The sequence below is a fragment of the Alligator sinensis genome, unplaced genomic scaffold (genome assembly GCF_000455745.1).
Source record: "Alligator sinensis unplaced genomic scaffold, ASM45574v1 scaffold1131_1, whole genome shotgun sequence".
Classification (NCBI taxonomy): domain Eukaryota; kingdom Metazoa; phylum Chordata; order Crocodylia; family Alligatoridae; genus Alligator; species Alligator sinensis.
In genome coordinates, this window is record NW_005842218.1 from 1,100,505 (window position 1) to 1,126,090 (window position 25,586).

The 25,586-nt window shown below is 41.7% G+C and overlaps 1 protein-coding gene across 1 annotated transcript in view; it reads right to left on the reverse strand.

The window, feature by feature from the left end:
• The window catches only part of MORC1 (MORC family CW-type zinc finger 1), a 114,321-nt gene that overhangs the window by 64,127 nt on the left and 24,608 nt on the right, over nt 1-25,586 (reverse strand). Inside the window, exons 10-15 of the mRNA XM_025208067.1 lie at nt 22,991-23,116; nt 14,033-14,112; nt 12,395-12,468; nt 11,687-11,760; nt 10,106-10,258; nt 9,356-9,510 (exon numbers count right to left, since the gene is read on the reverse strand). Of these exons, the coding sequence (XP_025063852.1) occupies nt 9,356-9,510; nt 10,106-10,258; nt 11,687-11,760; nt 12,395-12,468; nt 14,033-14,112; nt 22,991-23,116 (662 nt within the window). The remainder of the gene's footprint in view (nt 1-9,355; nt 9,511-10,105; nt 10,259-11,686; nt 11,761-12,394; nt 12,469-14,032; nt 14,113-22,990; nt 23,117-25,586) is intronic.

The window sequence follows — 25,586 nt, forward strand, 5'->3', positions numbered from 1 at the left end:
AAGATATTAATTTATATTTAAGATTTAACAGATAGCTTCAGTGCCCTCCGAGGTATCCCAATTTTTCATATATCAGACACCCCCGAATAAAACATCCACCATGCTTTTTCAAAGGCAGGATGAAGAAGAAGAAAAAAAGATGCTTCCATGAAAATACCAGTGAGTATTTTAACAGGGAAACCCCAGGCAGCCATGGTAGGGAGGGAGAGAGGGGGGAAGGAAAGCCCTGCGGCTGTTCAGTTTTAGCAAGTTTTATCATCTCTCGGTAAATACTACATCCATGAACAGGGCCACTGGTTTTTGTAAACGGTGGCATTTCTTTCAAATGGCTTCTGGATAGGAAAAACCCAACATAAATTCTGGTGCTGCATAGAAGGAAAGGTCAGCAAAAGGCTCCTCACAACCAAGAAGGCTGACACAGCCAAGCTCTTCCAACTTCCCCTCTCTTTTCTAAAAGTCAAATCTAAATCTCCCAGAAAGCTGTTGCTTAGTGTCACAAACATATCTATGGGGCACCCCTGGAACCCTGAGTTTTTCCCTGCTCTCCCAAAGAACAGACCAAAGTCTGCCCTGGGAAAACTCCTTATCTCCATAAACCTGAGCTCCACTGCCCCTATGAGACGTCACAGCTGGAGCAAACAAAACTCTGTTGGTTCTAGGTGGCTTCCTTTTGGGTTGAGAGAGAATTTTTAGGACCCTCTTTCCAGAGAATGGGTTTGCCTAGAGCATCATTCGCCCAGAGATCTCTCTTTCCCACAGGTAATTGGTAAGAAGCCAAAACAATGAAAGGATCTGTTATACAGGAGAAAAGGATTATAAAAGAAAAACTGACCTTAAGTTTGAAAAAAGAACAGTAAGAGTCTTACCTTCTCATCTGGCCACCACATAGCCCACTGCAAGTTCTGCCAGTATTTCCATGGATCAGTCTTTCTCCTGATCCTGCCAGTCCCTCCACTGGAGACCTGGACTCCTCCAAAGCCTGAGAAAATCTGAAGGCCTTGGCTACCTCACAGACTGCTCTTAAAATTCCTCCAAGCCATCCCCTACATTAACAAATACCTGTGCCATGGCTTTATCTACAGGAAACTATAACGATTAGAGAGGCATGGCAATGACAAAATAAGTATTGCCAACAATTGCAAACAAAATTAATTACAAGCAGCCATACTCAATGTATTGTTATGGAACTTAGCCCCCCACCTTGAGCCAGCCAGTGGAGCTCCTGACGCTGTTCTCGATTATTATTTTTATAAACCCTCCCCCTCAGTGCTAGGTAACTAATGACTCTTTCCTATGTAAAGAACAACTGATTCAAATATAAATAGGGAATTTATGCAATAGGGAGCCAAGTGAAATGGAGGCCTAAAATACAACAATAGGATTTGTTTTAGGAAGCTTCCTTTGCTCACGAAGCCAGTGTTGTCTGAGACTTTTAGCTCATGAAAGACAATAAAGCCACAATATTACTTGAATGAAACATGGAGGGTGTACGCAAGTGGAGGAATCACTGAAGTCAGTGGCCTATACTTAGTTTTATACTTTGACAGTGCCTAACTCCTACAGACAAATACTTTTCCTTCCTGGCCAGCCTCTCCAGGTGCTCCACGCAACTCCTGATTTGATGCAATCCTTCTAGTTTATTTGGGAAACAAACAAACATGCAAACAAACAGAACCCGTCATAAAACATCCAATCTTCATTTTGTCCTAAGTCAGCCTTCTGCCTCTTCCATGTATCCTTATCATTTCTCCTGGCACCAGATCATGTCATTTTATCTGCCTGCATTTTGTCAAGTGCTGTGCAGGTCTGTTTTACTCATCAATATTAAAAAGCATTCATCAAGATCAACAAAAAGCTATTTCTCAGGCCCTTAGAAGAAATAAGAGACATCCTTATCCTTGCTGCTTGACTCGTGCAGAAACATGTTGTTTTAGGGGCTGGAAACATAAGTTACTCTAAAAATAGAGTTGCTTACCATTATTTATCACTCTTAGATTAAAGCTAACTGGAAACAGTGTGTCAGGATAGTTTATAATGCATGGCAAATATACAATGCTGTAGGAGATCCTAGTCACTTTGTACCAAAACCCCCCAGTTTTTCTTTTTTCTTTTTTTAATTTCAAAATACATTCCCTCCCTTCCCCAACTATTTCTGACTTTTTCTCTCCCTCTCTATTCCCTATAGATAAGTATGAGTAAGTTAAGACATAGGATGAGCTTTAGCATTTTTGTAGCAATTTTTTTTCCTCTCTCCTCCTTTGAGCCACTGTTTTATATTGTATAATTATTATGTTTATATTGATTTTTACTGTTTTATAGTACTGTTTTAATGATTTTTACTGATACTATATATACGATTTAGGCCTACATATTCGTCAGATGCACAGGTGCAAGCCCGTCGTACCCCCATATCTCAAAGCCCCCCAGCAACTGTGGGGCACCCCACTGACCTCCAGCACAGCTGGAGGCAAGTGGGGCCTGTGGTGGGAGAGGGCTAGCAGAGTTCAGCTGCGGGGAAGCAGCTGAGAGGAGCTGAGGAGGGTCTCACCCCACCCCAGCTCCTACTTGGCTCAGCTCCCCAGAGAGAGAGGAAAGGGTACCTACCAGTCCTTCTACGGTGGGGCAGGGTCTCCCAAATCCCGGGCAGGGCCCCCTCTTGCCTGGGAGCAGAGTGGTGCGAGTGGCAGGCCCACTGCGCATGCGTGCAGTTTAAAAGGGCCCGCCAACAGCAAAAAAAGCTCCAGTTGGGCTTAGGGAGTGGCATGAGATGCACAGGTATAAGCCTGTCATGCCCCTGCACCCTGAAGCCCCCCAGCAACCACCAGCAATCACGGAGCACTCCACTGACCCCCAGGACAGCCCGAGGAAAGCAGGGCCTGTGGTGGAAGGGGCTAGCAGAGTTTAGCTGCAGGGAGGCAGCTGAGAGGAGCTGAGGGGGGTCTCGCCCTGCCCTGGCTACTACTTGGCCCAGCCCTGCAGGAAGCCACGCAACTGGAGCCTCGCGAACAGGACTCACAAACAGGCGTGCTTCTGGGCTTGGTGTGCAAGTTCAGCATGGAAATTTGCACAGAAGAGTGAGCAGGAGGGCCCGAGGCCCTGCCAGTGAGCCCTAGGGAAGGTAGTCCCATCAGTAGCCAGACTCCCAGTGGCACAACGTGGGTGAGCACACGCCACACCCCTGAGGTCCCTTCGGGGTCTGCGGCCTCCCCCTGTGGCACCTCAGAGGCCTCCACCCAGATGGAACCATGCACATGGAGCCTCCGGCTCTCAGCTGCAGGGGCTGCCTGGCACGTTTCCAGGCATGTGGGACCAGGAGCATGGCCACCTTCCCTTGCGAGGTTTGCTCCACTTTGGAGTCCCTGGGACACCAGATAGGGGAGCTCCAAGCCACAGTCCAGAGACTATGTGCCATCAGGGATGGTGAGCAGGAGATAAACTCCTACTGCCAGACCCTTCACCCCCCGGAGGCAGAGGGTAGACCAAGGTCACCTTCCAGGACAAGGGAGGACTTGGGGATCTCCCACACTGTCCAGCCAGAGGCTTGGACCAAGGTAGTCAGCGGCCACAAGGCCTGCTGCACGAAGGTCCCCACCCCTCTGGAGCTTTGCAACAGGTATGAACCTCTTGCAGCCCCAGTAGAGCCTGCAGAGTTGTCAGCTCCTGCAGGCAATGCAGGCTCATCATCAGCTACTGTCCCCACTCTCCCTAAGACCGCTTGTAGAGCGGTTGTCATGGGAGACTCCCTCCTGAGGGGGACTGAGGGTGCAATCTGCTGCCCCGGCCCCTTATCCTGGGACGTCTGTTGCTTTCCGGGAGCCCATATCCGGAACATGGCTGAGAAGATCCCAAAGCTCATCCAGTCCACCGACAACTACCTTATGCTCCTTACCCATGTGGGCATGAATGACATGGCTCGGAGCAATCCCAGCTGGGTCATGAGGTGCTACAGGGCTCTGGGAGCAGGGCTTAAGGGATTGGGGGCACAGGTGGTGCTTTCCTTGATCCTCCCAGTTTTGGGCTATAGGCTGAGGAGGGAGAGGCTTTCACAATCACAGTCCGCTCTTTGGAAGAGACGGCCTCTACCTCACTGCGCTGGGGAGGAGGCTCTTCTCAGCTAGACTGGCTGACCTGCTCCACCGGGCTTTAAACTAAGCCCACCAGGGGATGGGTGGATAACTGCCAATGCAAGCCCACTAGGCAACTACTGCATAACCATTTAGGGCAGGTTAGGGCACCTAAGGGAATCCACACCTACCCCAGGCCTGGAACAGTGTCCACCTGGGAGTGCAAGGAAGCTAGGGCTTCCAATGGGACACTTACATGTCTGTATACCAATGTGAGGAGCTTGGGGAACAAACAGGAGGAACTGGTCCTTCTGCTAAGCAAGGATGACTACAATCTCATAGGGATAACGGAGACCTGGTATGACTCCACCTATGACTGGGCCACAGGTATAGATGGCTATACCCTGTACAGGAGAGATCGTGCAGATAAAAGGGGTGGGGGTGTAGCTCTCTATGTCAAGGAAAGCTACATGCCTTTGGCACCCAGGGAGGACAACTGGAGTCCCTCTGGGTTAAAATACATGGGGAATGTGGAACAGGGGACATCATGGTAGGAGTGTACTACAGACCTCCTAACCAGAAACAAGAGCTAGACCAGGAATTCACCAGGGAACTGGCTGAGGCTGCACACTCCTGGTGCATGGTTGTCATGGGAAACTTCAACTACACAGACATCTCATGGGAAGAGCACTCGGCCAAATCCGATCAGTCACAAAGCTTCCTCACATGCGTGGATGAGCTCTACTTGACTCACGAAGTCTATGGGCCAACAAAAGGTAAAGTGTTGCTGGACCTGGTACTGGCCAAAGGGGATGATCTAGTCAGTGACCTAAGAATCAATCGAAAGCTGGGTGATAGTGATCACGAGCTGATCACCTTTACTATCCATCACAAAGCTGGCAAGTCAGTCAGCAATGTAGAAGTCCTCGACTTTAGGAAAGCTGACTTTTGACAAGCTCAGGAGGCTCGTTGTCAAGGCCCTAAGGGACCATGACTTGGCAGGAAGAGGAGTCCAAGAGGAGTGGTTGCTCCTCAAGGGAGTTATCTGGACAGTGCAAGAGTTGTCCATCCCATCTTGGTGGAAGGGCAGCAAAAGGGCACAGCAATCCCCTTGGCTCAGCAGGGAACTTGAGGACCTTCTATGCCTAAAAAGAGAGACTTATAAAGGATGGAAGGCTGGAAAAACCACCAAGATGGTACTCAATACTGGTCTGTACCTGCAGGGAGCGGACTGGGAAAGCCAAGGCTGCAACCGAACTCCATCTGGCTTCTTGTATCAAGGATAATAAAAAGTTATTTTTCAGATATTTAGGGAGTTGTAAAAAAAGCAAAGGTAACATTGGACCCTTGCTGAACCAAACTGGACAACCGATAACTGACACCCAGGAAAAAGCCAACCTGCTTAAGACCAACTTCACGTTGATCTTTCATCAGCCCAAAGGGACCACCCTGCCTAGCATGATGCGGGACAGCCAGGGTGAGGGCATATTCATACCCAGCATCGGTGTTAGACCTTGTAAAAGTACACTTTGAGAGGCTGGACACCTTCAAGGCAGCTGGTTCTGACAGATTACGCCCTAGAGGACTCAAGGAACTGGCAGGTGTCATAGCCCAACCATTGGCAAAAATATTCGAAAACTCGTGGTGCTCAGCAGAAGTACCTGAAGACTGGAAGAAGGCCAGTGTGGTACCCATCTTCAAGAAAGGGCAGAAAGTAGATCCCAGGAATTACAGGCCAATCAGCTTGATCTCAAATCCCTGGTAAGATTCTCAAGAAAATTAATCAAGGAGACGCTTCTCAATAAGCTGGCGGATGGCAACATCCTGAGGGATAGCCAGCACGGGTTTGTTGTGGGTAGGTCTTGCCTGACCAATCTCATCTCCTTCTATGACTAGGTGACATATCACCTGGACAAGGGAGAAGAGATTGACGTCATATATCTGGACTTTAAAAAAAGCCTTTGATCTGCTGTCCCATGATCTCCACATGGAAAAACTGGCCAAATGTGGGCTTGGCTACACCACAGTCTAATGGCTGGGAAATTGTCTCCGAGGTCGGATCCAGAGAATAGTAGTCGATGGATGTGAATCATTATGGCGCTCTGTGACCAGTGGTATCCCCCAAGGCTCTGTCCTTGGACCGGCTCTCTTCAACATCTTTATCAACCATGTGGACACTGCTGTCAGAAGCGCACTGGCCAAGTTCGCTGATGACACTAAACTTTGGGGTATAGCATCCACACCTGAGGACAGGCTAGTGATCCAGGCTGACTTGAATAAGCTTTGTAAGTGGGTGGCTATAAACCTGATGACATTCAATACTGAAAAATGAAAGGTACTCCACCTTGGGGGAAAAAAACCCACAGCACACTTATAGACTTGGCAATGCTATGCTCGCTAGCACCCTAATGTCTTTGAAATCTATGAAAAAAAAATTTAAGTTAGCATAAGTCATGTCAAGTTTCCATTTTGCCTGTCAAACCTCTGGACAACACCTTGCTAGAGAAGACCTCGACTGGCTATCAAGGATCATCTCACAGCCCAGGATAGGTAGCTATCACTCACCTTCCTTCCCCAAGCAAAGGATCTGGACTTTGTCCCTACACACCTTGATTTCAGTCCCTCCACCAAAACTTTCTCTCTCCTGCTACCATTGTGTGGGTGTGTATGTGAGTGCATGTGTGCATAGGAACCAATAACTTCGTGGGGCTGTGTAGTGTGTTGTCTGTTTAATAAACCTGTTATTTTGAAACCTGGAGTTGGGTTTTTGTCTTATTGACCTCCCGACCCTACTCCTTGATTTCCCAACTATCTCCCAGCTTTCTGCCTCTGTTTCCTAGCTGTCTCCTCCTTGCCACCAGGGCTTTTCTCCTTGCTTCCACCCTGGCACCAGATGACCCTGAGTAACCCCAGGGCAAATTAACCCTAAGTAACCATAGCTTCCCCTCCAGTCTGCGGTTCTAATCCTGGCCCCGGCAACTTTCACTCCTGGCACTTTCACTCTCTTATTTTTCCCTCTCTCATCTTAACCCCCATCCATCTTCCTCCTTACCCTCCTTCTGGAAATCTTTGACCCTTGATTCCCCCTCGCATAGTCACCAAGCATCTTAAGTACCCCAGGTACACACATACACACCGTACCACCAAAGTTAGGGACTCACCCGTGTGTATGTGTAGGTGGGTGGTATGTATGAAGTGGCAAATATATATGCATACACACACACACACACACACACACACACACATATATATATATCATTGTGTGCATGATATATGAATTAGTGATCCGTGTATGTGTATTGAGTGTGTAGGTAGTGACAACTGATTTTTGTCTAATTTTCGGTTTGTATAGTGTGTATGTGCTTGAATTGGTGATAGGTACGCATGTGCTTACACTGGTAATCTTGGATGTGCATCTGCCTGAGTTGGTAGTGTGTGTGTGTGTATGCACCGTGTGTGTGTGTGCCTAATTGATTTTTGTGTGTGTATATGTGCAATTGTGTCATACCCTCCTGTCTAACAGCGCAATTTTGAGATCCTGAGAGTTGGCCTGGCCTTAAAGGACAACAACTTGATCCCAGCCATGCAGGACCCAAATGGCTTACTTCAGTTTGCTCCTAACCACCTTCAAAACAATAAGTGAGGAATGAAGCAACTATTCATTTTTTTGATTTTATGAGCACTCTATTCCTTTTTTCCCATTAGATATTGACTACCTCTGTGCAAATGAATTATTTTTCTTCTTCAAGACAGGGTGATACCAGCAGTTGAAACATGTATGAAAAAGGAGGGGGATGGAATGAGGCTACACTTGTCCCAAAGGACCCAGGAAAGTGGGCACCTGAGACCACATTCATATTTTCAGCGAAGGGCAGAATCTGAACCTTTTGACAGGGGCATTCTCTCTCTAACCTATGTGTACATTCTGTCTCCAACACTATAGAAGAATCCCTTTAACATTTTAGCAAAAGGCAAAGGATGTCTGCTTTTTCAGAACATACAAGTGGCACACATCACTTGATCTGTCTGATACTACATTTAAATGTTTCTAGTAAAACAGCGCAGAGTTAGAAAGGTGGTGACCTGAGGCAAGGCACTTTCTGATCCTGAAAATCATGGATGGTTATGTGACAGTTGAACGCCCTATAAATGGTGACAGAGGGTGAAGGAAATTTGGGGTTGGAAAAGAGTGTGGCCATCTGAAGCAAGACATCTCGAGTTGTGAAACATTTCTTCACTAGAAGAAAATGTCCTTTTTGAAGTGACAGGTTCATGGCTAGATTTATTTTTAAGCCAGTGCTGCATTCAAGCCACAGCATAATTATTCCAAGAACTTCTGTGGATATTAAAACAAACTATGAAACCCAATCTTTTATTTATAAGAAAGTTATCAAATAACTTTTTTCATTACTTTCAAAACTGAGATATTATGCAGGAGATCAGTGTTTATTCACAATGCATATGCTTTGTAATGCACAAAAGCATTAATGAATTATGCAAAAAAGCAGATTACAGTGTTGCTTAAAATGACAATGCTTGAACTTGGGCACATCAAGAGTCACAAGGAATTTGCATATATATGTGGAAGCGGGTTGTCTAAAGCTGCACAAACATAATATTTACCTTATTTTCCTCTTTCTTGAATAAGTGAACAGAAATTGTTTGTTTGATTTCACTAGTAATAAACCTTGAAGTTGATTTCCTTTGCCTTCCTCCGCTGAGTGTTGGAAAGGAGCAAATGCCAGCTACCTCAAAGAATTTTTACAGCCCTTGTACCTTCTGCTACTAGATACCCATTTGAGCTTTCACTATGTCATGACAGCTCTGCTGTTTGTTAAGGCAGATACTGCTTTCCACAAAACGAACTGGCTGACCAACGTGTAACTTCCATCAGATCCCAGGTTTAGCTTCTGAATAGCTAACATGCATTTTTATAGCCCTTCCTCTCAAGAGATGTCGGAACATTTGACAACCTTTGTTTATGGATATACTCCCAGAGGCAGAGGTGAATGCATCAGGATAACTTGTTTACCTTTTCCCCCTCTATGTAAAAATTGTTTTTAGCATTGCCACTGCAACAGTTCTTAGCCCATATCTGTTCCCTAGGGTAACTTTCATTATAAAACTTACAGTTTTCCCCACTTCTAACTTAGCTGGTGTATTTGGTGAACTAACTGTGACAACTGTGTGTGTGTGCGTGTGTGTCTGTAAACACACACACATGTATATATGCATGTGTGCGTTCATGTATGCACACAAACGCACACAAGAATTAACCCATAAAGACTTACTTATTCCTGTGTCCTTCCAGTACTGGAGCAGACAGTGCCTCATGGCTCTAAGCAAGCGGTTATATTCTTTAACATTAACAAAAGCCTGCTTATTGTGTGTGGGCTCCATGGCTTCCAAGGGCATGTTGACCATCCCTACTGCACCAGCACCAAAACTAAAGGAACAAAAATCGAAGTATTTTAAATACGATGAATAAGATAACAATTTTCATTGCAGTTACCCGATAAACACTTTGGAACTGGGAACATATTATTAATGGAAAACTGTGGGTGTAGAATCTTGCCTGACTACAGTCACAGACAGAATGATCATTATATTACTTCCTTTCAAATGAGTGCAGGATATATATCTCAGAAGTACTAGATTTTAAAATGCAAAGACAGATGACAAGGGAAAGAAATGGGATGGCAGAGTATAAAAAGAGGAATGCTTATGTACCAGTAAACACTCAGAGAAATGATCTGAAACTCCAAGTTGCAATAACAGAGTAAAAAAGAGTGCGTTGCTATAAAGATTATTTTGAGAACTGCATAACCATATGCAGAACAATTTATTCCTCCTTTAATAAAGGCATTTAACTCTTCAGAATACTAATAATCTCCATCCTGGACATTCTTTGAAAGGAAATAATCACTCTGGGTATGGGATCTGGGTTTTAAAACTTCCTTTGACATTCAGAATATCTAAAACTTTATTTCAAGTACGCAGTTTTAAAGCTGACTCCTTAAAAATATAAAATGCAAACATACCGGGTTTCCAAAGAGTCCGGTTTTAGTTGAAGTCCCACCTTTTCATACATTTTGATCAACCGACTGTTGCTATAGATAAGCATTCCATCTTGACTTCTGTTGCCTATGTTTATGCCAAATATTAAATAGAGCTTCTTTGGCTTTCTCAGTTCTCTAAGACGGGGAAATGAGCAGGCAGTTACTTTTATAGGCTTTATCTTGTTTGTTTTTAAGTGTTTGCCAAATGCAAAGTAACGGCTACTGTTACCAGATTAGCACCTACAGGTTCAACAGTTTAATTTATCAAGAATTATAAATGATAAAAAGTTGCAATCAATCACAAAAACATTTAAATATTTAAAGGTTGGCATGACCCTTAGATGCTGAAGTGAAGTCAGAATACTGCTGAGGGTGAATGTAATCTGCCTTTAATGCTTCCTTGACATTCACCACCTAGTCGCTGGAGGGAGGAGGGGGGATTTCCTGTTTAGAATTAAACAAGCCATTTAATCACCTGCAACTGACAGGCTGATCTAATACGCTGCAAAGAAAGCACTGCTTACTCAGCTCCAAATTAAGACTAGAGCCATTGCTATGAAGACATTAATGCTGATCACTAAAAACAGCTTAGTGTATTTTTCACTACATTTGAAAAGTATTTACCAAGTTACCTGATTTTGTTTCCTAAATATTTTTTTAAATTACCTTATTGCAATCATCGTCAACAGCTTTTCACACCACAAGCAAATAAAAATGGCAATTTCTTCCTTGTGTAATGTTATTTACATATTTGCAGGCTGCAATATTCACCGTCTCTTACAGACGAAAGGATGCCAATCGTTTGTGTCTATATTCTTCGTGTTTCCTTTCTCCAGATACTGGAGAAATACCGTTTGGTTGCCGAACTTTCTAGAGGGAGCTTAGTGACCCTCAGTATGAACAAGGAGAATAAACTAACGTAAAGCATATTTTTGGAAACAGCATTGGGAGTGGAAATTTTGAACACAGCTCTGAGAACTACTACGTGATCATTAACTGCTCACCACTACTTGTAAACTACAGTGCTCATCATGATCAGAAGACAATCTTTCTACATTTAAAGGGCTACAAGAAGCCCATATACAGCCATGTACTTACAAATTTCAAGGAGCAAACGGATGCCTCCTTTGAAGCAAGGCTTCACATAAGCCAGACAGTGTATATTGTTACCCAAGTAGCCTTGCTCTGTCAGGGATTTCAAAACCTAAAATTGTTACTTTCAGAGCAGCTATTAAGTATTAGGTAACACTCATTTCATCTGTTGGATAGGAAGAAAAATAAAACAAGCATTTAGATAAATTAAAGAAGAAAATTCTCTTCTGCAAGATTTAACCAAATTCAAATGCCAAGAAAATGATACTCCACAGGATTGGTTAAAAAAAATTTCAGAAAAGAATAAAATATTGAAAGACTTACAATAATTTAGAAGCGCCATGAAAAAAGAAAGAGTAGATACAACTTAAGAAAGCACCATGCAAGGATTGGCTTATAGATCATGTCTGGATTCACAACAGAGTTAAAACACTCATCCTAAAATTCTGCTTAAATATGTTCATATCTTGCCTTTGTTTCGCTTCAAGCTTTTCACGTGTTCTTTTTGCATTTTCTAGAGCATCCTGTAATGCAAGACGAGCAGGCTTTTCCATTCCGGGGGAAGAAGGAGGAAAAGGTTACTTTTCATTCATGTAATGCCCTAAGTATAAACTTCATTTGTTTTTGAAAAGTCAAATATGGCCTTCCAGTGGTTGCAAGCCTTCCAATGGGTGCAAGCTTTGACTTGAGCAACTCAGAGGCAAATCATAAAATGTCACTGTGGGGGCATAAAACTGGAGGACCAATTAAAGGAATATTTTTACATTTTTTAACGAGTATCGTGTGTGCAAACATAAGGCATTATTATTATTGCTTTTGAAGTTAATGGAGAGCATCTTAAAACATTTTCTTGGAGGAGGAACTTAAGTTGATTCTAATACAACTAGGCATTATATCCTTTTAAAATTCCTCATTATCAGTAAATAGGTACTTAACAGAAAAATAGTACAGTTGAATTCTTTTGCTGTTTAATATTACTACTAGGCTACATTTCAGAGGGCTTTCATTAAGGGTGTTCCTAGCCTATATTTTTGAACAATGACATTAAAAGGAAGCCATCCTGGTTGATTTTCCACACTAATACCTGCAGTCCAACAAAATGCAGGTTGCTATGGAGCACCAGCTATAAAAAGCAACATTTCTGAAACCGTTACGCAAATGCTGTCTTTGCTACAGTACCTCATTGTCTTCATGCAAAAAGGATTCTTCCAGATGTTTTAATTGACACTTGGCTTCTTTTACAGCTTGTTCAGCTAGAAAGCGCGCACACAAAAAAAGCTTAAAGTAAGGCTTAGAGATGTTATAGATACTTGCTTCAAAAGAAAGAAAAAAACAACTTTATTCAGTATTCAGTGAATTACATAATAAGTTGTAACTATCAAAAGCAAAGATTCTTAACAAGGGTGCTTCGGCACCCGGGGATGCCTTGAGACAGGGCAAACATGATTCACAAGATAAATCCAGATATTTCTAATACAAATTCAATGCAATATGTATTTAACGACAGTGTTAAAACATGTTGCAGTCTTCTGAGTTCTCTGTAATAGAAGAACTGCTCTGTTCTTCAGTAGCCAAAAAATAAGTGAAGACTAAGAGCTGGCATTTTCTGAGGGGTACCTCAAGTATAACAAGGGGTGCCTTGAGTGCACAAGGGTTGAGAACCACTGATCTAAGGTGAAAGGTTGCACATTCTGCAGTTGTGAGGAACTGAGCATTATCTGTCTACTGAAATCCAGGAGATCAAAAAAGCACTTATTCAATGACTCCTGAATGCCATAAAGAATCAGTGCTTTTTGTAATTTACTTGGGGACTAACATAGCAAACCAGTGCTAAGTCTATAGAAGATTTGGGATGTAGGTCTTGGGACATGTCAATCATCTTCTAAGCAGGGGAAATTCTATAAATGTACACTGAACTCCAAATTTTAGTCATACTTCATAAACAGGCAATAACCAAAATGTTTAAAGCACACTTATTGGACTTTAGTGTTGGGCTGCATTTTCATTCACTCATTTTCCTATACAACCACTGTCCAATTGGAACATGATGATTCAATGATCTGAACTGAGGAAAGCAGATGAAGAAAACGAGGCAGGAAAGAAAGCTAGTGCCAGCCCATCCGGTTACCTGCCAGCTGGCAATAAACCTGGGCTTCCACACTCTGCAGCTACCTCAGTAGCTGCCTCCCAGGCCAAAATATGCAAGCAGCCCAGGGAACAGGTCAAAAAAATCCCTTCCTTTGTTGGTCCTTTCAAAATAGATTCATTTTTACAAGGTTTGGAAATAATTTTTTTCAAAATTGTTTATGGAAGAAAAATCCCCTTTTCCAGGCTGCTCTGACAGTTCCTGGGTGTGTTTCCATAAAAGCTGAGAGCCCCTTCAGAAGGACCAAATGGTAAGACTAGGATCTACACTTGTGCATGTATCTTCTGGTGGTCTCCACACATAAAGAAGAAAAGATGCATGTCAACCAACCCTAATTTTAGACCCTGACAGTTGGCCCTACATTACCCTCTCCTTGCTCGCCTCCTGATTATCTATTCCAAGAGCTATCTTCCACGCCCACTGGCAAGATGCCTCTTCAGCATCTTTATCTTCTTTAATTAAAGCTCCATAGTCAATCTGCTAAGGCAATTCATATTCCCACCCCTTTGGTATAGAATATAACAGCAGTGGTGGGGGTGTTCTGAGAGCTTAGCTAAGGTTTGTGAGCTTTTCAAAAGTCTGAAGTGCTACAAAATTGTTATTGCTTTTTATTTGAAGGCAAGATAACAAATAATGGCACAGTAAATAGGAGAACTTAGGATATTACATACCAATCTTCAGGTCCTTTTTTGCCTTTTCTATTTCATTCTGTGCAATAGCTTTAAAGGGGGATGTGAAGTATGGATACATCCTATTAAGAAAGAAAAGCACCATCAGTATCAGCTGAATTTTCAAAGAATGCTCTTTAAAAATATGTGCAGGTGGCCACAGCAAGAATAAATATTGCAACACACAAACTATGTAATATGCTACCATCACTTTGATTCATTTACCTTTTCTAAGATTAGTATTACCTTGACTCTAATAAGTAGTCACTCCCAATATGTTAACAAATACTTCACAAATTGTTGAAGGATTGCCACAAAAGCCATGTAGAACCTAACTTCTTTTCACCTTTGAAATATGTTTAAAGGAAAGGCTGAGGCTCTCTTGCCATTGACAGCACTGAAGAAAGGACTTTATACAGTCATCCTCCAGGCTACCTAGATTGAATGTGTTTATACATATTAACATAACTATACCAGAACTATTGGCTGCCCAGTTGCCCATACAAATAGATCAATTCAAATTAACTAAACTACCCAATGGATTAAGAGCAGTTGGATTTGACATTATTGGGTTAATATTTTCTACAAAAGGAAACTTGTCATTTCAGGGAATGAGTATTCCACACGTGAAAAAACAGGAGAGCTTTTATAACAGCAGAATAACAAAGTTTGTTACTCTAAACGCACCTCTTCCTTCTTGAATGCTTCATCTTAAACTCAGTGAAAAAATTTTAATAGTTCTTTAATTTGCCAAAGAAAGGGATATAACTAAAACAGACAAATTAAAAAATGTAGTTTCAGACAAATCTCTTATGACAGATATAGGCATTGCACTTGTACCAGTATAAGTGATCACAAACAGGTTTCTACCTGTAACAGAACAGAAGTTTAGCACACACAAACTGTTTAAAAATGGTGGAACCTAGTTTAAGATTTGCCCCCATCCCCAAAAGGTGAATGTGTCCTCTCATTACCATTCTAAACTACGCCACTTACAGAAAACTGCATAACTAAGGTCAATTCTGCCTCAGGCTTTTTGAATGTCTGTACCTAGCCTTAATGTTTAAGTGCCTTGCAATCCTTTTGATTTCAGTCAAACTGCTCAAGGGAGGACAGGTGTCAGTTAGATAACATAGGATAAGAAGTGGAGCCAGAACTATTCTGCATTTAAGAAAAAAAAAATAGCAAGTCTGTCATCTTTAATATTAATTTTGATAGACTATTATTACTTTTATGGGAGGTTTTTCATTCTGTTTTTTTTAGATGATACTGAAATGAGAAAGCATTGACATTAAGGAATGATTTAAAATGATGGGACAATACTCAAGTGATGCTGCAAACACTTGATGAGAGAATATCATTATTATGTTCTTTTTAATTACTGATGAATTTTTCTGAGGATCTGTGTAAATGACCAGAGATGTATTTTTATGTATTAATGCTCTGTTATTTAAAAAGAATAAACTGATGGTGTGATGTGTAAGCTATCTATGAACTTGAAAACTAGCAATTGTCACTGGATTTGTTAGAATTCTGAGCTACAAAAACAAGTAGTGGGTAGGTTTTCTGAATTCCTCATTATCCTGAAGAATCTGGACCAAACTGCATGATACAAATTTAGCCATACAATTAAAACAAATAAAAATAACTCTATTTCATTTGAACATCTCTCCCGAATCCCAAATTCGAGGTTAATATATTATTTATGATCTAGCATATACTTGAGGGCAATCATCCAAGTGGTACACCTACGCTTTTAAAGTTACTCTGTTAGGTTTTTTTTCTGTTTCTGACCAAAGCACTTGAGACTCCTTTGGTAACACCATGCACTGAAAATGCAAAAGTGCTAGCATCCTTTGTATGGATAAGTAAGTTAAGGACATTAGCTCTTGAACAAGGGAAATTTTTAGACAGATGTTATGGCTCCACCTATTGAGCTTTGGAGGAAGAATCACAGGGGGTGCAATTAGTCCCCATAACACATTTCTTAATGAAAATGTGTGAGGGATGTTAGGAAAAGGAGGATAGAAATTACTCAAATGTATTTGTCTTGTCAAATTTCTTTCACACTAAATTAATAAATGGAAGTAAGAAGAGACTCCTACACAAGAACCTTCAGAAATACTGTCAAATGTACCAACCTATATAAATACTAGGTGGCAGCCGTACTAACTGTACCTAAAGAGAGAACCTGTTGTGGAACAACCCAAAGAAGTTATGAAATAAATGCAGATACACTTCTGGTAGGATGACTAACAAAGGCTGTCAGCTGGCCTGTGAGCTGATTTTGTCTGTGTACAAACTTCAATTTTGGATGCTGCAGGTGTGGTGGTTTTGGTGATGGAACAAGTGTTTCATCTTTTCAAAGTCTTATATAAAACTGGCACTTTATAAACCTTTGCAGCATTGTGCACACAACAAAGGGGAAAAAGGCTGGTTAACTAAATTTCACTAAAAGCTTAAAGAATATTTTGGGGATAAAGGCAAGCACTCTTTTATAGGAAAGCAAATATGTAGCCAGGAGTACAAGAACAATTCCTTAATAATGCTATCAGAGTAGACATGAACAATAAAGTACTATTTCCTAGCTGCTACTCATAGGCATGCACCTCTTCAGTTAAAAAAACAGGTCACAGCTGTACATTTTAGTTACTCCTAGAACTTTAAAGTGAATGGCAGGTCAAGTGAGTACTTCCTGCTCATCAGGACTGTGGGGTTAAAGAGTTATTTACAGCTTGGAAATACTCTATCAAGGTTCATGAGAGGGGCTATGGCTTTTACTGTAACATTTGTTTTAAATGTAGTCATGTTGTTATAATGTGTGCAACAGTTTACCAATAAAGCAACACATGGAAAGAAGGGTTAATAGGGTCTGTGATTGTAACTGATCTGCCTAAGTTCAGGACAAGACTAGAGGGATCTTCAGCATCAACAGGACTTGAACAGTCATGTTGATGCTTCAGATGGACTTGGTACTCATCATTTGAAGGTGACACCCCGGAGGCCTCAGAGAGAGAGACTAAGATAAAGCACTAAAATGGATCAGTGGTGATGCATGTGCATCCCCTGAGAGTGCCGGTGCACCCCCTGACCAGCCACACACACCGCTTAGGTGATAGGCAGGGGGGGCAGGCAGGAGCACCTGTTCCTCCCCTGCAAGTCCCAGCCCATCTCTGCAGCTGCTCCCAGAAGTGGCCACAACCACTCCCAGAAGCAGCTGCAGCGATCAGCCACCATGGGATCGGCTGCGGGGGTACCCCCAGGCAGCATCGGCCGTGGGAGGAACCCCCTCACTGGTCAGCAGGATCGGCCATAGGGGAACCTCCCCCCTGGCCGGTGGGACTGGTTGCAGGAGGGGGCCCTGCCCCCCCCCCCCCCCCCCCCCGCACCCCAACCACTGCACACCAGTTGGCTAAATGGATGGAACAGTAAAGAAACAAGGTGGCAACTGAAACCAGGGGATACCCCCCAAAAGGAGACCAGGTGAAGCCTTTGGAGCTTGGGAGCCAGGCAGAGGGGAAAAGAAAATAACTGAACTAACTATGGGATGCACAGGGCTATGCCAGCTGGACTAAGGACAGTAGGATTGCATAACCCTTTGGAAGGGATGGGGTCTTCTTGTTCTGTGGCTTTTGCCCTAATGAATGTCTTTATAAAGACAGACTATCTGCTTTGCTGCTTGGAACTTCAGGTTGCACATATTTCCCCCAAACAAAAGATAAAGCCCCTCTCTCAGGAACTGAACTGGAACTTAAGTGCTTGAGTCAGGGCCACAGACATTTAAGAAGAGTCAGGAATTGAAAGGCCAAAGTATCAGAGTAAGAACAAACCAGGGTTCCCCCTGCATCCCAGCTCTAAAAACTATGCTTGGGTTGGCTTCAGGAAGCATTCACAGAGACTAGACAAAGATGCAGCCATCCTGAGCAAGCATTCCATTTCGGGGGCCTTTGTAACTTGCTACAAAGAGCTAAGAGCAATATTTTGTTCAGACCACCAAAGTAGGAAAATCTCAATACAAATATTAACATTGGCTCTTTCATAGTACAGGGGAGGTTCTAAGCAGTCAATAAAACCTGTTTGTGATGTGGTCTTTTTTTTTTTTTTTTGCCTTTTAATCCGCCCTCTGTGTGGGCGCAGAAAACAACTTCTCTGTCCTGTCAGATTGTTGGGAAGCAGACAAAAAGTCATAGAGAGAAATGGACTGTGCTACAGAGCACAAGCAGATTCAAAATGTAATTCTGAGCACAAATGGTGCAACAGCTTCTGCCCGAGGAGCCAATCAGAATAGAAGCAACACCCTTCATGTCTATGTTTGGGGAATGGAGGTCAATGGCAAATGCACCATGAGAACCTGTAACACCTTCCTTAGGAGAACCATGGGTCCATCCTGCCAGGTGACCCCTGCCTTAGTGTTTTCCACCCACAGCACTTAGAGACTTAATGTTTTGCTCTGCTCTAAGTAGGCAATTGGCTTGAGGCCACAACTGATTCACAGCAGAGAAGTGAAACAAATACTACGGTGCTTCCTGTTTACGTTAAAGGCTCAATTTGCACCATTCCATGCAAGCCAATCTGTCTGGTCACTCCACCCCCCACCTTTATTCCTAGCTACTGAAAATGGGTTTGAGGTAGGGTTACTATGTTTCCAGGTCCAAAAAAGAGGACACACATCATGTGGGGAGGGGGGGCAGTGACATGCCAGTGCCCTGCCCCTTCTGTTGCCCCTCACTACCAAGCCACAGCCCCCGCAGCCCTGCTGCTGCCCCTCAATCCTGACCCACTGACCCCAGCTGTGCCAGTGCCCCTCACTCCCAAACTGCAGTACCATTTCCCCAAAGCCATGATGGTGCCCCTCACTCTTGACCTGCAGCCTCCTCCCTGCCCCCATCCTTGCCGGTGCCCCTCACTCCTGCCCCACAGCCCCCGGTTCTGCCATGTTCTCCACTCCCAACGTAGTCCCCTGCTCTCCCCGCCTCCCCCCCGGTGCCCCTCACTCCCAAGCCACAGCCCCAGCAGCCCAGCTGGTGCCCCCCACAACCCTGCCAAGATGGAGATTAGAGGGCTCAAAAAGAGGATATGTCTGGGGAAACCCGGACGTATGGTAACCCTAGTCTGGCGCCAACGTACAATATATGAGACTCAGGACTGGCTAGAATTATTCAAACTCCTTTCTTTTGTCTTTCAATTCAGCTCAGCTCTTTAAAAATGATTTGGAGAGAGAAACTAGTTATAGGCCATCGGGACTCCATTTCTGAGCCTTGTGGCTGAAAGATGGAGCTATTAGAATAGAATAAATCTGCCAGGATTCCTTATAACATCAACTTCTCAATTTGTCACAAAATGTTACAATGTGACAGCACACTATAAGGACTGAAAGAATTCTGATTTCACCACAAAAAAAAACCCAGGAAGAGCAGATACAATGTGTTAACAAAGGAAACTGACAGTTTGTACTTAAAATAGAACAAAGTCACAAGAAGAGTCCATTAAAAATAACTGAGAAACAAGATAATGGGCTCAATATTCAAAAGTGCTCAGATAAAGAGAGCTATGGAAATTGAATGAGCATAATACATATAAAGATAAAAAACATTCAGAAACTGAAAGTGATTGAGAAAAAGTAGATATTTCCACTGACAGCACACATTTCTACAACAATGGGTATATTCACAGTACCTATCTCCAGAAGGAGCAATATTTTGGAATCTCCAAAACTGATTTTAATACTTACTTTACAGATGACAAGACTTCAGCACAGTTCCAAGAGCATGAACATTTAAGTTGTAGAAACCTTCAGTCAATGTGGTACATATTGAGATATTCCAACACCCCCTGTCCAGAGTACCTCCTTTTCTGAATACTGTAAAATATGGTTGCCTGGGGGTGGGGATGCATTTATAGCAATAAGAGTATGATTAGGCAAATAATGGCATCTGCTGCTAAAAGCTGACATTCACCTTGCAGGTTAGTGGTTTTATATTCTAGAAAACTTTCAACCCACAGCAGTATCCAATGGAGACTGATACATTTCCCAAAATAAATCCCTCATATGACCATTAACAGACAACTGCCTCATAGGTGGCACCAAAACAACCTACAGAAACAGTTTACAATATGGAGTAAACAACCCCATTGTGTTTCACATCAACTTGTTTCCCACTATTCCCCCTTAATAATTTGCTCTATGCTCATCCCAAGTCATTCAAGTTTTAATCCCTATTGTATCCTTCTCTGACTCAATTTTCTGACTTTTTAGAAGATGCATTTTACCCTCTGAAATCTGCCTTTTCCAACAGTGCCTCATTCAAATCATTCCACAAACTGCTCAGCAAGTCATCAACATAAGTAGCATTCAACTCAGCTGAAAATTTTACAAGTTCCCAAGTACTTGGAAATTTAATTTATTTGATCCTAATGCTCTGTTGGGTAACTGAACTATTTTTAAGCATAGATTTTCACACTCTGCAGTGAGGGATCCATCCCTTCCCCTTGGCTGTAAGCTCAACAGATGAATAATGAACAGCACAATTAGAAAGAACAGTTAAAATGCTAGTTACTCTGGGAAGGGAATCATTACCTTTAATCCAAGTCCTATAATAGGGACATCTTGGAAAGGTTAATTGTTGAAGGAAAGCCCTACAGTAGGCTCAACAGGGTTGTAAAGCATAACTATAGGTAAAACACAAGCTATTAGAGTGAGATGGAGTACTGGGAGAGTTAGACTAACTTCAATGAATAAAAACTCAAACCTACAGTCTGAGAAGCATGAACTGAAGTGCCAGATTCAAACATTCTCTTTTTCAGGAATAGTAAGATCTCTAAATTTGACCCCAGCACTTTATTTAGCATGTGATGATACAGTGATCACAACGCAAGGAGAAACATATTCACAATTTTATTCAAAATGTTATGTTCAAATTTTGCAGCTAGCTGACTGCTTCAGGTTTGTATTGTGCAGAACCAACAGAGTTCCATTAAATGGACAAAGACAACATCTAGTGATTCAAAGTCTGAAAAGGGGTGCCACAGTTGTAGTTCGGTGAGCTAGTCCAGGTCCATCGATGTAACAGGAATCCACATCTGCCGCATTCTGTCCTAATTTCATTTGCAGAAGAGCAAAGACGTCTAGGGGGATCAAAGCCAGCTGGTCTAATGGTGGGATTTGTAATGCTAATTTCTGTATTAGGGGGTGAACTGAACCACCTTGCATTGAGCACTCCTTTAGTGCTCTCCCATATTGCATCCTCTTTGTAGTTACTTATATGAGTTTCCACAGTATGCAATAAAAATGTGTTCTGAAAATGATGCTCTAGTAGGAGAACAGAAATAAATCATTTATGAAAGGCAGAGGCACATATTTTAAAGAGAGCACACAATTTCTCCTGAGGTGCTCAACTTACTGGTGAACAAATGGATTACATTTTGGTAACTGTCATGTACGGTAGAATGTTTAAAAGCACTTTATGATAGTCAAAAAAATGCTTCATTTGGAGACCATCCCAGATTTCAGTGGGAGCATAGCGAGACCAGTGCTGATCACATCAGTAAAAATCCATCCTTAGTTTAGAAACATAAACTGTCATGAAGGACCAAGACAAGAAAACTTGTTTTCAAGTTTATACATGCTGAAAGTAAAGAGCCAAATAAACAAATGGGGACAGACAAAAGACTCATAGGCCAATGCAGTAGAAATCTGTCTCCATTAAGAAGATGTGGCAATATTTGCCTTTCAGCAGTGCAGATAGCTTAGGAGGACTGGAAATCACATATACCCAATAACTTGACTGATATGACATTCAAGAAAGTCCCATCCCTGTATCTTCCTACCAGAATTACTAGGTTAAATGCAGTGAGCTCAAACAGCATTAGTGTGCAAAAATGTTCAAGTAGTGCTTGGGATGCCAAGCAAACTGGTGTATGCTAGTCCTACTACTGCTTGGAAACTGTAAGTCAGTGTTTAATAACATTTCATTTTAGATGTTAAAAATACAGCATGTTTTATCAAAACCTTAATATCCAGGTTGCAGTATATAAAATATAGTATACTTCAGTAAGGTTTTGTTTGTTTGTTTGGTTTTTGTTATCCATTTTGAAGATGACATAACAAGTGCATTTGGTTGGTAATAGGCAGACAAGGTTCTTTGTTTGATAATATATCTTTTTCTGGATCAACAATAGAGTGGGGAGAAATTTATTATACAAGCTTCTGGACACAAATGCCTTTCCTCAGGTCTAGCTCAAATGAAGGATATTCTGTGCACCAAAGCTTGTCTAACTTATCTTCCAACTATATAGTTTGTCCAATAAAAAGTATGACCAGAGAAATCCTGATTCTCACCTATTCCTGAACCACCATGGCTACAACACTGCTTGAACACTATACCACAGGTGACCAATCATAAAGCCCTAAAATAAGCTTTTCTGGTCCACAGACATGTATTAACAACTTTGCTAATAAGTAACTGAATGCTTCAGTTTGTACACTTTGCAGAAATCTATCCATTGACATCAGAAGGAGTTGGACTGGATCCCAAATTCAGTGACAATTTATTCAGGGCACTAATTGAGGCATAAAAAGATTTGCTTTAGGAATATCTCCTTTCAAAACCCATGGTAAAAAGTTTAGGAGTCTCTTAAAATGAGTGGTGTAAGTGACCCATAATCTTATACTTTATTTTTATATACCTTGAAGGTGTTCAAAGTGAAAGCCAAAAACCTTTTTAGGTGATTATATTATGTAGCATCTTCTTTGACTTGGATCGTAGTCATACCAAGTGTTTTGTCACAGACGATTACCCTTTAGCAGACCTGCCTGCCAATGTGATTTGAACTTTCTTAAATTATAAGTCACCCTGACATCAAAATCAATTTCCCACCATGACAAAAATGTTTAGGCTTTCAAGTGTATTGGTTTGCAAATTAAAAGATTTAAGAATACAATAGTAACAGAAGCCTACTCACCTGGGTCTGTAAAAGCAATAAGGCAAGTATCGAGTTTCTACCTTCTTAGCCTGAATGAATATCTTCATCCTTGGGTCAAAATACAATACAGCTGTATAGGCTCTGAGTGACCATTTTTCTGGAAGGCTGTTATATCCCAAAATTTAAAAAAAAGTAAGAAACATTATTTTGAGGGGACAGAGCATGAACTCTACTAGGTGGGGAAAATGAGATGCATAGTAAACTGAGGCAACATGCTCTCACCCAGAGTCATTAAACTAAAATATGATGGATCCCTACAGTGCATGCTGTAGAACACTTTTTGAAGATTTTCTCCAGATTAAGTTTGTCAGAACTTTGCCAATCAACTGCAATTTGTTCAAATACACTAGGCTTCAGCTGACAGAGTGAACACAATGCCAAGTGTATCTGGTTGAAAATGAGGTTCATAATGGGATGCTACTGCCAATGTAGAATGAAAATCTAGCTGAAAGTAAGGATTTAATGCCACATAGCGGGCTCCACAAGGACAGCTACTCCACTGAATCTGTCCTCCACAACTCTTCCTGTTGTGATTTACTGGTTTCTAGGATAATGATTTGGGAAGGATTCTTACCCTGGAGGAGTAACTGGTATATGGTCCCCTAGGTTACACATAGTGTAGGATGAGAAGCAACCTTTTGACCAACAGCCTTTTGGGAATACAGGATGTAGCAGGAAGCCAACCAGAAGACAAGCTCCATTTCCTAACAAAGGGCAGTGCAAAGTTGGGAGCCCGGGGTCACAAGTCAAGAAACAGCCCAGGGTCTAGGGAAAGATTTAATGAAGTAGTACTCATGTCAGATACTAAAACAACCGAGACAATTGCCATATTCTAGCCAAAAAAAATATTAACAACAAGGCTTTGAGGATGCCTTAGTAGTCTGGACAGCCCTCGTTGCTCCATACTGTTAAGTGTGATTGGTGTTTTTTGTCATCCTGCTCCACTCCCCAGCAAAGGCTGTAATCCTACTGCTTCATCATCCTTTGACTTTCTGCTCACTTTTGCATGCAGTCAGGTTCTCTCTTTTTCCCACATGGAGCACTAAGGATAACTGAAAGAGGGGTGCCCTGCATCTCTACTTAGAGATCTCTGGTGCATGTGCACCAATTAGCCATTATTTTTCCAGTTACAAAGCTCAGGGCTTACAATATCAATCCCATTTCTGCTGTGCTCAGACAGAAGCATTGACTCTTCTACACTTTCCTCATGATTCTCTTTTCAAAGCATCTGTTCCTTTTTCAGTTCTGCACATCCATGCTTTGCCTCCAGATCCTTTCCCCCTCTGACATAATTTCTAATGGAGCCCTTCAATTCACTATCAGGCTTTATTTATTGTTTTGGGTGCTCTCTCTTTCTCTCTGGTTTGCAGACTTTTTAACCCAAATACTAATCTTAATTATCTACATATGTCATAATGAAAGCTTCATCTATACCACTAACACTGAAGACTTCCTATGAAAAAAATATATTTTAAGTTAAATTATTCATTTGAATTAAAATGTACTTGCACTAATTTTCAGGATTACTTTTACTGCTGTCTGCCAAATGTACACATTAAATAGTTCTGTCTGCTAAAATAATTTTTATTTCACTTGCATTGAAAATGAAATGTAATAAGAGATGCATTTTTAATTGTGACATCTAAATTGATTTAGTCCCAAGAACTCTCAAGTCTCTAAATTTTTAAGTAACTTTAAAAGTGTTGCATCATTAATTATTGGTTTACATTAAGTGTGCAACAAAACAATGAACAAAAGATGAAAATCTTGTCATAAATACAAAAAATAGCATTCTGCAATCAAGTATATACATTTATTCAATTTTTTTTAGTCTGTTTTATGCATACTATTTGCCCACAGATTACAGAAGGTAGACTTTTTTCAGCAACCCCCAAGTTTTTTAGTTACATTTTGAGAGGGAATTTAGTAAACATCCCATTGAATCTCATTCAGAATGGGACTTTAATTTCTTAAATTTGTACTATAACCCAATTACTATGAATTATCAACCCTGGGATTTTTTAAAAAATTGCTTTTAATTATTGTCACTGCCCAAGAAATATTAGAAAAAAGAAAAGTAATCATCACATTCGATCTTCCTTGTCTTAAAATACCAGCTGACACCTGGCTGACACTGTTGACTTAATTAACTTTGCAGAAATTAGCTGTACATATTCTTTTGTGGTCTCCACACAGCAGATAGTTTGGAAACAGTCTGTCCTAAGTCAAGTATTCTCTAACTCCAGTGTGTATCTCTTGCTTTAGGAGAAGCAACCACTTCTTGTTATTATTTTTTGCTAGGACTGATTGACCTTCTCTTGATGTATACCATAGCCAAGCACCTGTGTGTAGCAAAGTAGCAAGTCCATTCCTTAAAGCCTGAACAGAGGACAGAACATGTTTAGAAACTATACAATCTGTCTTCTGCATTATCTATCCTTTTTTTTAATGCAAAGACTCAAGTCATCCATGCTATTTACCCAAATATGCCATATGTGCCTTTAGATCATGTGTTCTCCCAACAGCATTCACCCCCACTTTGCTTGTCCTATGGTCTTTCTTCTGAATAGGAATC